This window comes from Suricata suricatta, chromosome 4 (genome assembly GCF_006229205.1).
Source record: "Suricata suricatta isolate VVHF042 chromosome 4, meerkat_22Aug2017_6uvM2_HiC, whole genome shotgun sequence".
Lineage (NCBI taxonomy): Eukaryota > Metazoa > Chordata > Mammalia > Carnivora > Herpestidae > Suricata > Suricata suricatta.
In genome coordinates this window covers 117,283,513-117,299,042 of record NC_043703.1, presented here as the reverse complement: position 1 = coordinate 117,299,042, position 15,530 = coordinate 117,283,513, and the positions used below count along the sequence as shown (strand labels likewise).

The window sequence follows — 15,530 nt, the reverse complement described above, 5'->3', positions numbered from 1 at the left end:
AATAAATGACAAAACCAAAGAGCAAAACATTTCTACCTCATGGTAATTTTTTAACTTTTTAAAGAAGTTTTTTAGACAACATAGCAGGGAAGGGTCAGAGAGAGAGAGGGAGACGCAGAATCTAAAGCAGCCTCCAGGCTCTGAGCTGTCAGCACAGAGCCTGGTACGATGCTCAAACTCAAGAAATGTGAGTTCATGACCTGAGCCAAAGTTGGATGCTTAACTGACTGAGCCAATCAGGCACCCCTTTACCTCATGGAAATTTTTAAACTGTTAAATGAATTTGGGGTCAAATAGGAAATCCAACCTAAAATTGTAGTATGTGTAGAAAATAATAATAAAATACTACATAAGAGAACCTATGGGATATGAGAAAGACATTACTAAAAGGAAAATTCATATCTTTAAACTACATTAACTTACTTTAAATTATATTAGTAAATCAGAAAAACTGAAAAAAAAATGAAGCATGCAACTTAAAAGACAAATAAACAAACCTAAGGAAAGCTGAAGGAAGGAAATAGTAAAGATAAAAACAAAAAGTAATGAATATGAAAATAGAAAATGGTGGAACAAATTAATAAATCAAAGTTTGTTCTTTGAGGGGAAGGTAGGAAGTAAGATAAACCATTAGTAAACTTAAGTTTAAGGAAAAGGGCAGAGGGAAAAGGTGCCTATACACAAAATATGACCAGAAGAAAATAACCGCAAATACACTTGGGTAAAATGCATAATTCTCCATGAAAGTATAATTATCAAAATTAAATTCAGAAGAGAGAGAATAATCTAAATTTGCCATTTCCCATAAAACAAATGTCAAAGAACTACCATTCCCCCCCAAAAAACATTGGAACCAAATGGTTTTACAAGGAAATAATAGTAAACTTATAAGGAAGAGATTATTGCTATGTTTTTTAAATTTTTTTAATGTTTTATTTATATTTGATACAGAGAGAGACAGAGCATGAGAGGGGGAGGGGCAGAGAGAGAAGGAGACACAGAACCAGAAGCAGGCTCCAGGTTCTGAGCTAGCTGTCAGCACAGAGCCTGACACAGGGCTCGAACCCACGAACGTGAGATCTGACCTGAGCCAAAGTCGGAGGCTTAACTGACTGAGCCACCCAGGTGCCCCTATTGCTATGTTTTTAAACTACTTCAAACCATAGAAAAAAAAATCTTCCAAATCCTTTTTATGAAGATGACATAGTATGGATACTAAGACTAAAAAAAAAAAAAAAAGGAACAGAAAGAAAAAGTACAGACAATCTCACTTATGACTATCTATTCAAAATCCCAAATAAAGTACTGGCAATCAAATCCAGCTTATATTTATGGGGCGCTTGGGTGGCTCAGTTGGTTAAGTGGCTGGCTTCAGCTCAGGTCGTGATCTCACGGTTCGTGGGTTCGAGCCCCACGTCAGGCTCTGTGCTGACGGCTAGCTCAGAGCCTGGAGCCTGTCTTCAGATCCTGTGACTCCTCTCTCTAAACCTCCCCTGCTCATGCTGTTTCTCTCTCAAAAATAAAACATTAAAAAAAATTTTTAATCTAGTTTATATTTAAAAAGATCATATAACAAGAATAAGAAAGAGTACAGTATTAGAAAATCTATTAAGATAGTTTATTATATTAATATAAGAAAAATAATGTTCATCTCCATAAATACTGCAAAAATATTTAATATGATGCAACCTCAAATCTTGCATTAAAAAAACCTTAAAAAAAATAGTTACAGGTAACTATCCCTGGGCTATACTAACCACCCCAGTATATGTTTATGAGAGCTTAAGAATCAGATCATATTTAATGAAAAGACAGTAAATGTATTTCTGTGTTATCATCACTGTTATTTAAAAATATTCTGGAGATTTTCACTGATGCAATCGCACAAGAAAAACAATTGTAATATAAAACTAGGAAAGAAGATTATGAAATGATTATTATCTGCAGATTAATGATAGTGTCCAAGAGAATAAACTAGAAAATTACTTCAAACAGTGAAAGAATTGATGACAGTAGTCTGGTACAAAAAGTAACACAGGTATTAATATCTTTCATATACCCAAAACAACAAGTTAGAAGTTAAAGTGGCAGAAAAGATCTCATCAATAACTCAATTATCAAATACTTAGGATTGAAATTAATAGTATATGTGCAAGACTTATATGAATTAAAATGCTGCTGAGAAACATAGAAGAAGAGTTGCACAAATTAAAAGTCATTGGTCTTGGAGAAGATTCAGACCGGAATGATGTCCAGTATCTCTAAATTAATCTGTAAATATGATGGAATTCCCAGTAAAAGTTCCAATAAGAAAACTAGACATTCTAATAATAAAGTTCAAATTAGAAAATAAAAAACAAGCAAAAATAGCTAGAAACTATTCCTTTCAAATATTAAACAAATATTCACAGTGTGATACTAGAGATTAAAAATATAGGGCAATGGAATGTAATTTAAAATCCAGAAATAGACCCAAATATATGTGGAAATTTAGTATATAATAAAGATGGTATTTAAAATTAGTTGAAAGGGGAGGGCGCTTGGGTGGCTTAGTCAGTCAAGTGTCTGGCTTCAGCTTAGGTCATGATCTCACGGTTCGTGGGTTCGAGCCCCGCGTCAGGCTCTGTGCTGACAGCTAGCTCAGAGCCTGGAGCCTGCTTCAGATTCTGTATCTCCCTCTCTCTCTGACCCTGCCCTGCTCACACTGACTCTTTCTGTCTCTCAAAAATAAATAAAAGACCATAAAATTTTTTTTTAAATAAAATAAAATAAAATTAGTTGAAAGGGTGCCTGGTTGGCTCAATCAGAAAAGCATGTGACCCTTGATCTTGGGGTTGTGAGTTCCTGCCCCACATTGAGTGTAGAGATTACAAAAAATAAATAATAAATGTTAAAAATTAAAAATAATAAAATTATTTGGAAAAATTATTCAATAAATGCTTGCATCAACTGGATAGCCATGTGGGAAAAAATGATTCATACTCGTTGTTTCCATCAATATAAAATCCAGATAGATCTAAGATTTAAAAGTAAAAATATAGAACAACAGGCTATCAGTCTGAGTCCAATCAGGAGAGAGAAACCACACAGTGATTTAAACAAGAGAAGTTTATATGGAGAATTTTTACATAGTTTAACATATTAAACTATGATAATAAAGCAGCTGTAAGATACAAGAGAACTTTTTATGGTATCTTAGAGCTGAGGGAGTGATCTCAAGGAAGGATAAACTTGAAAAGTGGACTCCCTTCCCTAGGCTGGAGTTCAGATCCAGTTGGAGTGTGGTTGCAGCTCCCTGGATGCAGAGTTCACAAGTTTTCCCAAGCCAGAGCTGGGCCATGGTAACTGCAATCCTCCAGGTCCAGGTGAGCTATAATCAGTGACTGGTGCACAAGTGTGCAGTGGAGATGACAGGATCCCTAGAGCAGGTAGTGTCCATGCCGAAAAAGCAGCATCACTGGGAGGGTCAGAGGAGACAGAACTCTGAGGTGAACAGAGGGAGTGAGTGGGGCATTAGTGCAGGCAGGAGACCTGAAGCATGCAGTGTCTATGCCAAGAGGACCGCTGAAAGGTGGTCACCAAGCCAAGCCTAGGTGATTACCAGTGTCTTAGCTCAGGCTGTCATAACAAAATACCATAGACTAGATGGGCTTAAACAGTACACATTGATTTTCTCACAATTTGGGAGACTAGAAGTCCAAAATCAGGGTGCCAGCATGCCAAAGTTCTGGTGAGAGCCCTCTTCTGGCTTGCAGACAGTAGATTCTTGCTGTGTGCTCAGAAGGCCTTTCCCTCAGTTGCATACACATGAAGAGAGCTCTGGTGTCTTTCCTCTTATGAGGGCACTAATCCCATCATAGAGACTGCATCCTCGTTACCTCATCTAAGCCTGATTACCTCCTAAAGGCCTCATTTTTAAATGCCACCACTTTTCTAGTTAGGGCTTAAATATATGAATTTGAAGGGAACATAAACATTCAGTGTGCAACATCAGAGTTCTGCAAGTTCTGGGGCCACGGCACTATCAGATGTTCTCACACCCCATTGCTTTCAGCAGGAAAGCGTCTTCTTCCTGCAGCATTCTCCAGCATCTCTACTCAAGTGTTTAACATCATGGTCTTTGTAAAGGACATATGTTTAAAGAGATTCTGATGGTTATTGCAGAGGCATATTGAAGGATGAATTGACTCTGAGAGGCAATATATTAATAATTAGCTCACAGAGCAAAGGGGGAAATATCAGAGTAAGAAAGGCTTTTCTAAAAATAACACAAAACCCAAAATTCCAAAAATAAAAGATCAATAAATTCAGCGATATAAAAATAGAAAATATATGCTTGGCAAAAAAATAAACCCTACATAATAAGGTAAAGACCAATAATCAATAGAAAATGAGAAATGATATACATGCTAGTTTTCAGAAAAGGAAATATAAATGACCCTTCAACATATCAGAGTACATCCACTCTCATAAAAGAGAAAAAGTACATTAAGATGCTGTTATTTTTCACCTATATGATTGCCAGAGATATTTTTTTAAGTTTAATAGCCTACTGTTGATGAGGTTTTAAAGAAACAGGCACACTCACGTGCCACTTATGGATGTATAAATTAATACAATTTCTATGGTGGGCAATTTGATGACAGTATCATACCCTTTAACCTAGCAAGTCTGCTTTTAGGATCTTATCCTACAGATATATTTTCATAAGTTAAAAAATGATTTAAGTTTTATTATTTCAGCACTGTTTGCAGTAGCAAAAGATTGAAAGCAATATAATGTCAATCAATAGGGAATTGGTTGAATAAAAATTATGTTCCATCCATTAAGGGAATACTCTGTAGCATAAAAATTAAAGTACTTTTTATCTATTGAATGAAATGATTGTCCAAGTACACTATGTAACAATCAAGATACAAAAGACTATCACAGTTTCTTTTATTTTGGTAAGAGAGAAAAATTTATGTTTTCTTTCATGTAAAGAAAAAAATTGTTACATGATTTGTTGTAAAATGCCCAACAAGCTAGCAATATTGATTGCCTCCAGGAAACCACTGGTTAACTGAAAGGTAAGAGTGGAAAAGTGATTTTTTTCCACATATCATTTTATAACCCTTAAATATTGAGCCAGGTGCATATATTATATATAGGAAAAATATTAAAAATACATTTGTGCTTATAAAATGCAATGTGTGTATGGAGATTCTACGTAAATTTTTAATTAAAATATTTTTTATCTTCCGATAAAAAGATTTTTGAAAATCACTGACGCTAAAGTATATTCTAATTTTTTCATCTGACTTCCAATGAGACATCAGTCTGTTATCCTAAACTGTCTAGAGCAAGAACACACTGGTACTAGATCTAGGAAAAGAACATCCTCTAGGCACATTTGTACCACTAGTCTACTCAAAAAGCTGAAAGAAATGCAGTGAAGATCCATCAGTCCTTACACATTCATCCCAACTCCCACCTCTCTGTGCAAAGCCCATCTAACTGAATCAGGGTCACCACTCTATACCTTGAAACCACTCAGACATCTAAGACAGAGAACTTGAGTTTGTGACAATAACTCCAAACAATATTGTAGGCAACTTCAGTACCTGATTCGCTGGACCACACTTCAACTCAGCAACTTCCTAAATCTTACTCAATGGAAGTGTGAATCTTCCACAATGGTAATCCCAAACTTTCCATCCAGGGAAGGGGGAGGAGGAGGAGTGACATTTGACTGCTCAGATTACAAATTGCAGGTAATTTGCACAACTCTGCGTCGGAGGCATCAGGCCTCCTCTTCCTACCACCTCTTTCTCCCTCTTTATCTAACAGCTCCCTATAGGTCCCTGACACAATCTTTGGATTCGGAATTCAGGTCAGAACTATTTACACTGTTGCCATATAGAATGTTGCCCAGGCAATTCATGAGGAAAAAGAGCTAAGAATATGAGACTTTCCATAAAATTCATCAATATATCATCAACCTTTGATATACAGAAATTGTTTCTCAGCCAACCTATATGAGCTCTTCACATTCTAGGCAATTAATGTTTCTGCAAGGCTGCATTTTAAAATCACTTCCAGAATCAAAGTGAGTTCCTAAGAGGTCAGATTCCATTTTCAAGGGGTATGGATATAATGTGCAGTTATGTTTTAGCCTATTTTCTGTTTAGCTTGTCTAAATGATGTCGTCTTTTAGATGAATTGGGTACATGGCTTCCTGCTATAGCAAGTTATCAACCAAAAGAGTTCTCTAGCAGTAAGTGGCCCTATTATTTGGTTAATGTAAGATAGAACAGCTTAATTTCCAATATTTCCAAAACTATTTCATTTGCCAGAACTTTCCAATACAAAATAGGCAATATTTTCAAATTGTTGGAAGATCATTTCCTTTCCCTAAAGGTTATTGTATCCACCTTACAGAAATATCAGGAAGTCATCCTACTAAAAAAATTTTTTTAATTACAGGAAACAAGCTTTTTGTTTCAGTTTTCAAAATAAAAATGCAAGAGTGCCTGGGTGACTCAGTCAGTTAAGCACGTGACTCTTGGTTTCAGTTTAGGTCATAATCTCGTGGTTTGTGGGTTTGAGCCCTCCCTCAGGCTCTGCAGTCAGGGCCATGGAGCCTGCTTGGGATTCTTTCTGTCTCTCTCTCTCTCTGCCCCTCCCCTGCTCTCTGTCTCTCAAAGATAAATAAACTTAAAAATCGGGGTGCCTGGGTGGCTCAGTCAGTTAAGAATCTGACTCTTGATTTTGACTCAGGTCATGGTTCCTGAGTTTGAGCCCCACATTGGGCTCTATGCTGACAGGAAAAGGCACCCGTTTAGGGGTTATCTCTCTTCCTCTCTCTCTACCCCTTGCCTGCTTGTATGCTTGCTCTCTCTCAAAAATACTTTAAAAACTTTCTTTTAATGTTTTAAGTGTTCATTTATTTTTGAGAGACAGAGAGAGACAGTGTGAGCAGGGGAGGGGTAGAGAGAGAGGGAGATATAGAGTCAAAGCAGGCTCCAAACTCCAAGCTGTCAGCACAGAGCCCAATGCAGGGCTTGAACTCAGGGACCACAAGATCATGACCTGAGCCAAAGTCAGATGCTTAACCAACTGAGTCATCTAGGTGCCCCCCTAAAAACATTTTTTTAAAGAGAACTACAGGCCAATATCTCTCATGAACATGGATGTAAAAATTCTCAATAAAAACTAGCAAATTGAATCCAGCAGTACATTCACCATGACCAAGTGGGATTTATTCTTGGGCTGCAAGAGTGGTTCAAGATTTGCAAATCAATCAACATGATATACCACATTAATAACATTCATATTATCCTTTCAATAGATTCCAAAAAAAGCATTTGACAAAGTACAACATCCATTCATGATAAAAAAAAAAAAAACCTCAACAAAGTAGGGTTGGAGGGAACAAATCTCAACATAATAAAGGCCACAATCCACAGCTAATAATCTCAATGGGGGAAAACTGAGATCTTTTCTTTTATGGTCAGGAGCAAGACAGGATGTCCACTCTCTCCACTGTTGCTTAACATCATTCTGGAAGTCCTAGCTTCAGCATTTAGACAACAAAAAGAAATAAAAGGCATACAAATTGGCAAGGAAGAAATCAAACTTACACTATTTGCAGATGACATGATACTCTATAAAGAAAACCCAAAATACCAAAAAACTGCTAGAATTGAATTTAGTAAAGTTGCAGGATACAACATACCAAAATCGAACATATCAATTTCAACATACCAAAATATGTTGCATTTCAATACAAATGGAGCAGCAGAAAGAGAAATCAAAGAATCAATCCCATTTGATTGAAAACAAGTGCAATCAATCCCAATTACACCAAAACCCATAAGATACCTAGGAATAAATCTAACCAAAGAGATAAAAAGATCTGTACTCTGAAAACTATAAAACACTGACGAAATAAACTGAAGATGATACAAAGCAATGGAAAGACATTCTATACTCATGAATTTGAAGAACAAATACTGTTAAAATGCCTATATTACCCAAAGCAATCTACATATTTAATGCAATCCCTATCAAAATACCACTAGTATTTTTCACAGAGCTAGAGAAAACAATGTTAAAATGTATATAGAACCACAGAACACCCCCAAATAACCAAAGCAATCTTTAAAAAGAAAAAAGATTGGGGCACCTGGGTGACTCAGCGGTTAAGCCTCCAGCTCACGTCAGATCTCACGTTCGTGGGTTCAAGCCCCGCATCAGGCTCTTTGCTGACAGCTAGCTTAGAGCCTGGAGCCTGCTTCCCGTTCTGTGTCTCCTTCTGTCTCTGCCCCTCCCCCTCTCATGCTCTATCTCTCTCTGTATCAAAAATAATTAAAACATTTTAACAAAATTTTTAAAAAGAAAGAAAAAAGAAAAGCTGGAGGCATCACAATTCCAGACTTCAAGTTATATTATAAACTTGTAATGATCAAGACAGTATGGTAATGGCACAAAAACAAAAACATGGATCAATGAAACAATGGAAAACTCAGAAATGAACCCACAACTATATGGACAATCTTCAACAAAGTTTGAAAGACTATGCAATGGAAAAAAGACAGTCTCTTCAACAAATGGTGTTGGGAAAACTGGACCACTCCCTTATACCATACACAAAAATAAATTCAAAATGGATGAAAGACCTAAATGTGAGACCAGGAAACCATCAAAATCCTGGAGGAGAACCCAGGCAGTAACCTCTTTGACCTTGGCTGTAACAGTTTCTTACTAGATATGTCTCCTGAAACAAGGGAAACGAGGAAAAGTAAGCTACTGGGACTTCATCAAAATAAAAACCTTCTGCACAGTGAAGGAAACAATCAACAAAACTAAAAGGTAGCTTTTGGAGTGGGAGAAGATATTTGCAAACTGTATATCTGATAAAGGGTTAGTATCCAAAATCTATAATACACTTATTAACAAACTCAACACCCAAAAAACAATGGGCAGAAGACATGAATAAACATTTTTCCAAAGACATACAGGTGGCTTACAGAACATGAAAAAATGTTCAGCATCACTCATCATCATGGAAATACAAGTCAAAACTACCATGATATATATATATCACATCACACCAGTCAGAATAGCTAAAATGAACAACTCAGTAAACAACAGGTGTTGGGGAGGATGCAGAGAAAGGGAAACCTTCTTACAGTGTTAGTGGTAATGGAAACTGGTGCATCCATTCTGGAAAGCAGAATGAAGGTTCCTTGAAAAGTCAAAACTAGAACTACAATCCAGCAATTGCACTACTAGGTATCTAGCCAAGGATACAAAACTGCAGGTTCAAAGGGGTGCATGCACCCTGATGTTTATAGCAGCATTATCAACAATAGCCAAACTACGGAAAGAACCCAAGGGTCCATCTACTGATGAATGGGTAAAAAGGATGTGGTATACATATATAATGGAATGTGTGTATATATACATATGTTGTGTATATGTGTGTGTGTGATGAAATATTACTCAGCTATCAAAAAGAATGAGATCTTGCCATTTGCAACAGTGTGGATGGAGCTAGAGACTATTATGCTAAGTGAAATTAAGTCAGTCAGAGAAAGACAAATTCCATGATTTCACTTATATGTGGAAAATAAGAAATGAAACAGATGAACATAGTGTGGAAAAAGAGAGAGAGGCAAACCATAAAACACATTTTTAACCATAAAGAACAAACTGAGGGTTGCTGGAGGGGAGGTGGGCGGGGGTTGGGGGAGTTAAACAGGTGATGGGTATAAAGGAGGGCCCTTGTGAGGAGTATGGGTGTTATATGTAAGTGATGAATCACTGAATTCTATTCCTGAAACTAATATTACACTCTATGTTAACTAACTGAAATTTAAATAAAAACTTGGAATTAATGAATGAGGGAATCATTGATCAGATTCTTTTACAGGGTACATGAAAAATTCTTTCAGGCCACCAGTCTATACCTATGGTCTCATTTGTTCTCTTTGCTTTCTTGACTAGGTTTCTTCCCATTTAAACTGCAAGCTCTTTTTGTGTAAGCATTACATCCTATTTCTTGTGTTTTTCCCAGAAACTCAGGAGAGGAGCATATTAGCAAAGTAAGCAGCTGTGGGATTGAGAGTAGGAGGGGTTGACTTAAGCTGTCTTTGCACCCAGGCAGTATTGCAGCTCATGCTTGTACATTTTATGTGCATTTTGCAAATATTGTTCAGTTATGCTCTTTGTCAGGAAGGTTTCCTCATCCCAAATATAATTTTCCCCACCCAACCCCCACCTGCTATTGATGTTTAGAATTCAAAAAGTGTCACAAATTTTCATTCCGTATTTATTCAAAATGTATATACATCCTTAGGAGAGGTAACCTTGATCTAGAATCAGATTATATTAGGTTACTTCCCAATAGCAACTTTTTATAAAGAGGGGTGAAGAGAACCAAGAGGTTTACCTGTTGGTTCCTTGGGCTGACTGCAGATTGAGCCAAGCATCTCTTCTTTACCAAAGTGATCCCGAGAAGCAGACTGGATAGGACCTTATCAGTTCTGAAATAATCAACCACATCAGAATCCTCATTTCTGGGAAGCAGAGAGGCTCCAGTGCCTAGACTAAGAAATGAAGATAATATTTAAGAATGACCCTGCTAGGCCTCCAGTTTGCAGACCACCTCAAAGTAAAACTCAACAGTCACAACTAAACTTTCCTTTGGGTGAGTGAATGAGTTTCAATGCTTCCTTGCCTATTTCTGGTAACTCCACGTAATCAAAGTCCTTGGCTACAAATTTTCTTTCCTCTGGTGTATGGAAGATTTTAGTGCAATGCCTAGAGCATAGTAGGCATTGAGTAGATATTAGTCAAATAAGCCGATTTTCAGGAAGGGAGGGGGCAGTTAGACTGCCAATTAATCTGGAACCTGGGTCACTAAAGATATTCATTTTTGGTTCATTTTTCTCTGCAGCAAGTGAAAGGGAACTTTGCTAGGCTGAAGGCCTGCATCTCAGAACTCCACACATTGCAGAAAGAAGGCTGTTTCAGACCACACAGCACTTCTCTGCAGCTGGCAATAGAGGATGGGCTCCAGCAGTTCAAACAGTACATGAGACATGTGACAACAGGTGCAGCTCTGAGCTACACTTCCCTGGAGGTAAGAGATACTGGCCTTAGAACTCTAAGCCCATTTCAGTCCATCTAGATGCTTCATTATTTATCATCCTTATACTTTTCTGTTTCATACATTTTGAAGGTAATTTTCAAGGCTAGATTTTCATCTCCCTGCAGGCAGAGATATGTTCTGTTTTTCCTATAGCCTGTGCAATTCCTAATATAGAGCTAGGCATAGAGAGGAATGCTAAAAATATGGGCTGACATGAATTATAATGAAAATTGAAATCAAAATAAAATCTGAATATGCCATCTGCCTCTGGATTTTTGGAACTTACGAAGCAATTGGTAAACTGGCTAGATCAGTGTCTATATTTATATTTACTGAGCATCCTTAGGAATTTACAATTGATGGGATGCTTGGGTGGCTCAGTGGGTTAAGCATCCAACTCTTCTTCTCAGCTCAGGTCTTGATCTGGGGTCATGAGTTCAAGTCTGTGTTGGGCTCTGTGCTGCATGTGAAGCCCACTTTAAAAAAAGAGGGGGATTTACACTTGTTCTTAATCAAATCTTGGCATCTAATCGAGTAAATTTTCTTAGAATTAGCAAATGTGCAAATTTAAAGACTGCTAAAATTATGGTGCAGACTAAGACAATCTTAAAAATATATAAGTAATTCATCCCTCGATAGTCCTCTGGGTATGTGAGTGACTGTGAGTTAAAAACACATTCAATCTCCAGAAACTGCAAGCATCAAACAGATGAGTTTAAAAAATAACTGCTTTTATCTGCATCCTTCTTCATTAATCAAAAATGTCTACACACCAAAAAAAACCCTCCAAGTACAAAAGAGAATTGCATATATTTAATATTTAATATTTGCTTTCCAGATTTTCAAATTCAAGGCAAAACTGCTCATGAAAAAAATAGTCACATTATACAAGAACACCTCAATATTCCTTCAGGTTAGATATACTGATCAAGAGTAAGTATATTTTAGAGTTGAGAGCAAAAGTTCACCTGCATCCAGGAGAGAAGCCTATGTGGGTGCACCACCATGAGATAGAAGCATTGAGACTCTCTGATATTTAATGCACACGCAGTGAGTGGAATTTAAGGATTTTCTTTCCTTTGTCGCTTTATAACATTAAAGAGTTTTGAGCATGAGAGACGCTGCCAGTGCTTCAAGCAATCTTTGAAAACTAAAACAGGGACAACTTCTCACCGGTCACTTTCTGGGGTAGGCCCCACCTGTTTGGAAGGGTCCTGTGAGGATTTGTCCCACCAGACCTCTCCCACCACAATCTGTCAAATGAAATTTGATTCTTAAGTTACCATGAAATCCTCTTCTTTACCTTAAAGACAGTAACCACTTCCAAAGTCTGCTGCTGTGTTTATCCTTCAGATGTAATCTGTTATGTTCTTCAGCCTGTACATCAGGGAAAGTAGACACATTGGTTCTTGGATTTATTTCCAGATTACTGTTCTGACTTCCCAGCCTGGAAAAGAAGTGGTCAAACAACTGGAGGAAGGATTGAAAGACACAGACCTCGTAAGGGTCAGGAGACTTCAGGTGGTTGAGATCGCAAAGGGAGTCCTAGAATGTACGGACTCAGTATCTCCTATTGAAGAGCCTAGCAGCGATGGTAAGAATTAAAGGAAAAGGTAAAAAGAATTTTAATGAGTAATCAGGAAGATTATTTTCCATGGTCTTTTTGTTCTTCAATGAAAAGAAGCTAACAGATTTCACTACAGTTCAGACAGGTGTTTCTAGGTGTATATATATAGATCTACATATATTAAGTGTGTTTTTGATATTTTAATGGGATCATGACATATATAATATTCTATAACCTTCTTTGTGTGTTGGACAGCTATCCATGTTAGTATCCATAGATCTGTCTTATTTTTTACGGCTGCCTGATTTTTTTGTGTGTGTGGTTGGACCATAGTTTGTTTGTTTAATCACTTATTAACAAACAATTTGGTTTGTTACACTTTGCTGTTATAACCAATGCTGAATCAACAGATTTATACTCCGGGCTGACTTGATAGATTTATGAGCACACAGTCACACAGGGCTGTACATTCAGAAAGACCCATGCTTAGAATTTAATGCTCTTTGGTTGCTCTCTTAAATTTCTTCATAATTTTATCTCTGGATTTGTTTTATAAGTGAAGTTTGATAGAACAATGGAGCATGTGCCAGGGGATTAGAGTCCCGGCTCACACATGCCCTGCCTCCTGCATCCTTCCCATCTCCCCATAGTAGGGTCCTTAGTTGCCAACCTCCCAGCCCTGGTGTCCCCAGTTTGCCTGCCCTGACCCAGCAACCTCTGGGTGCCCAGGACCCTGCCAATAAATCCTACATAAGTCACTAATAATTCTAAACTTCCCAGAATAGAAAATAGTCAAACCGAGTGTTAAAGGACATGTAGGAATTAGTCATGCAGAGGAAGAAGGAAAAGGGCACTCAAAAAGGAGACATGGGGGCATGAGAAAGCAAGATAAATCAATTTTTTTAAATTTATTTTTGAGAGACAGAGAGAGAGAGCGTGAGCAGGGGAGGGTCAAAGAGAGATGGAGACACAAAATCCGAAGCAGGCTCCAGGCTCTGAGCTGTCAGCACAGAGCCTGACACGGGGCTCAAACCCACAAACTGTGAGATCATGACCTGAGGCGAAGCCGGACCCCAAGATAAATCAATTTTGAGGGAAGTGTCCATGGTTCCATATGACTAGAGCCTGTCAGGCAGAGGTAAGAGTGAGTCTGTAAAGGTAGGCAAGCATTAGATCAAGAAAGGCCATATATGCCATTTGAAGACATTTAGATTTAGACATTTAGATTTCATTCTAAGACAATAGAAATTTATGAAAGGATTTTAGTCAGAAAGTCAAGTAGAGATTCCCAAATTATCGGGACGCCTGGGTGGCTCAGTCGGTTGAGCATCTGACTTTGGCCCAGGTCATGATCTCACACTTCATGGGCTCGAGCCCCGCATCAGGCTTTGTGCTGACAGCTAGCTCAGAGCCTGGAGCCTGCTTCCAATTCTGTGTGTGTCTCTCCCTGCTCCTCTCCTGCTCGTGATCTGTCTCTCAAAAATAAATGTTAAAAAAATTGGACAAAAAAAATAGAGAGATTCCCAAATTATTGAGTTTAAGAGGTTTAAACCAGTTTTGATTTAACCAGTACTCAAGTTATTGTTCACCCTTCAGCGGCCCTTGGCCTTCTCCAAGGTTGTGCACATGGGAGGAGCCCACTGTTTTAACAACACTGGTCTCTTCCTGGTCACACTTGGATAACCCACTAATTAGGTCAGAGAGTTAGTAACTAAGGGTGTGTTTCCCCCCAGATCCTGACACATGTGGATCCTTCCAGAATCATGGGGCCGTTGACATTGTACTGGCCAGGAGGGAGGGTACCAGCCTTAGCTGTGTTGTTCATGAACTCTCACCTACTTGGCACACTCTGCTTTTCTTAAGCCAGTCTCCTCATTGAATGTCTTTCCTTCTCCATCTCTCCCCTTATAGTAGTCTTTTCCCCTGAATTCCCTGTTCTTTCCTGAGTTCCCTCCCTTAATCTCTTCCAGGCAAATCCTACCCCTCTCTTAAGTCCTAATTCATGTTCATGATTACTGTATTAATTTTCCTCTCCTTACAACAACAACATCATTTGTGGTCTGTATCAAATGATTTAACAATTATATGCCATGGAGAATTGTTCACCATTGTTTTACTGTCTAATAATTTTGTTTTCTCATCTCATCTGTAAACTACTTGATATCTTTTCTTTCTGCGCTAAACTGTAAGTGCCTTGGGATTAGGAATTTGTCTTCCTTGTTTCTGTGTCCCAGTGTACAGCATATCCTAGATTATAGAAGGCATTTGTTGAATGAATTGATGACATTGATACCTGTGGAGATGGTTCTCAGTCTACCGAGCATCCTCTGAATCCCCATTCTTTAGTAACACCTCTAACTACCTCGTCTCACAGTGGGCCATGACCCAAGTCAGGCCATCATAGTTCCTTAGGCTGCCAGAGTTCTCCCTAGTAGATTCTCAAACTGAATCTGAGAGAGAAACTCTTTTTTCTTCTCTTTGGCCATGGCCATCCTTTTTTCTCTTCAGTGACTGTATCCAGAAAGAATTTACTGTATCTCTAGTGGCACAGAGCTCAGAGTACTCTCCACATGGTGCCTTTATTTAGAATAGTTAGTGAGTAGAGCTATATAGAAGAGCTTTTACATTCAGGAAAGAAGTTTTCTGCCTTGTGTCACTGCTGATGATCCTTCCAGTAACTTCCTATTTGCTTGTAAATAATACATCATTCCATAAATTGCTTGTAATTCCTCTTCATGGGTTAAGTATATGTATGGTTCATAGTTTGAAATCTTCCCAGTTTGCCTGTACTTTCCTCATAATTAATTACTTTTATTCCATTGATGT

General features: G+C 37.9%; 2 protein-coding genes across 6 annotated transcripts in view; one reads left to right on the top strand and one right to left on the bottom strand.

Moving 5' to 3' along the window:
* Positions 1 to 15,530, top strand: part of M1AP (meiosis 1 associated protein) — a 67,618-nt gene that overhangs the window by 8,815 nt on the left and 43,273 nt on the right. Inside the window, exons 2-3 of the mRNA XM_029937673.1 lie at positions 10,943 to 11,128; positions 12,563 to 12,731. Of these exons, the coding sequence (XP_029793533.1) occupies positions 10,943 to 11,128; positions 12,563 to 12,731 (355 nt within the window). The remainder of the gene's footprint in view (positions 1 to 10,942; positions 11,129 to 12,562; positions 12,732 to 15,530) is intronic.
* Positions 1 to 15,530, bottom strand: part of SEMA4F (ssemaphorin 4F) — a 73,317-nt gene that overhangs the window by 45,762 nt on the left and 12,025 nt on the right. For 2 of the 5 annotated variants that reach the window (XM_029937667.1, XM_029937669.1), the window contains 2 exons: positions 12,441 to 12,584; positions 10,436 to 10,592 (listed from right to left, as the gene is read on the bottom strand). In XM_029937667.1, the coding sequence (XP_029793527.1) occupies positions 10,436 to 10,475 (40 nt within the window). In that variant the 5' untranslated portion in view covers positions 10,476 to 10,592; positions 12,441 to 12,584. Of the gene's footprint in view, positions 1 to 10,435; positions 10,593 to 12,440; positions 12,585 to 12,634; positions 12,698 to 15,530 lie in introns of those variants that run through there. The other 3 variants (XM_029937671.1, XM_029937668.1, XM_029937670.1) reach the window with 3 other exon arrangements.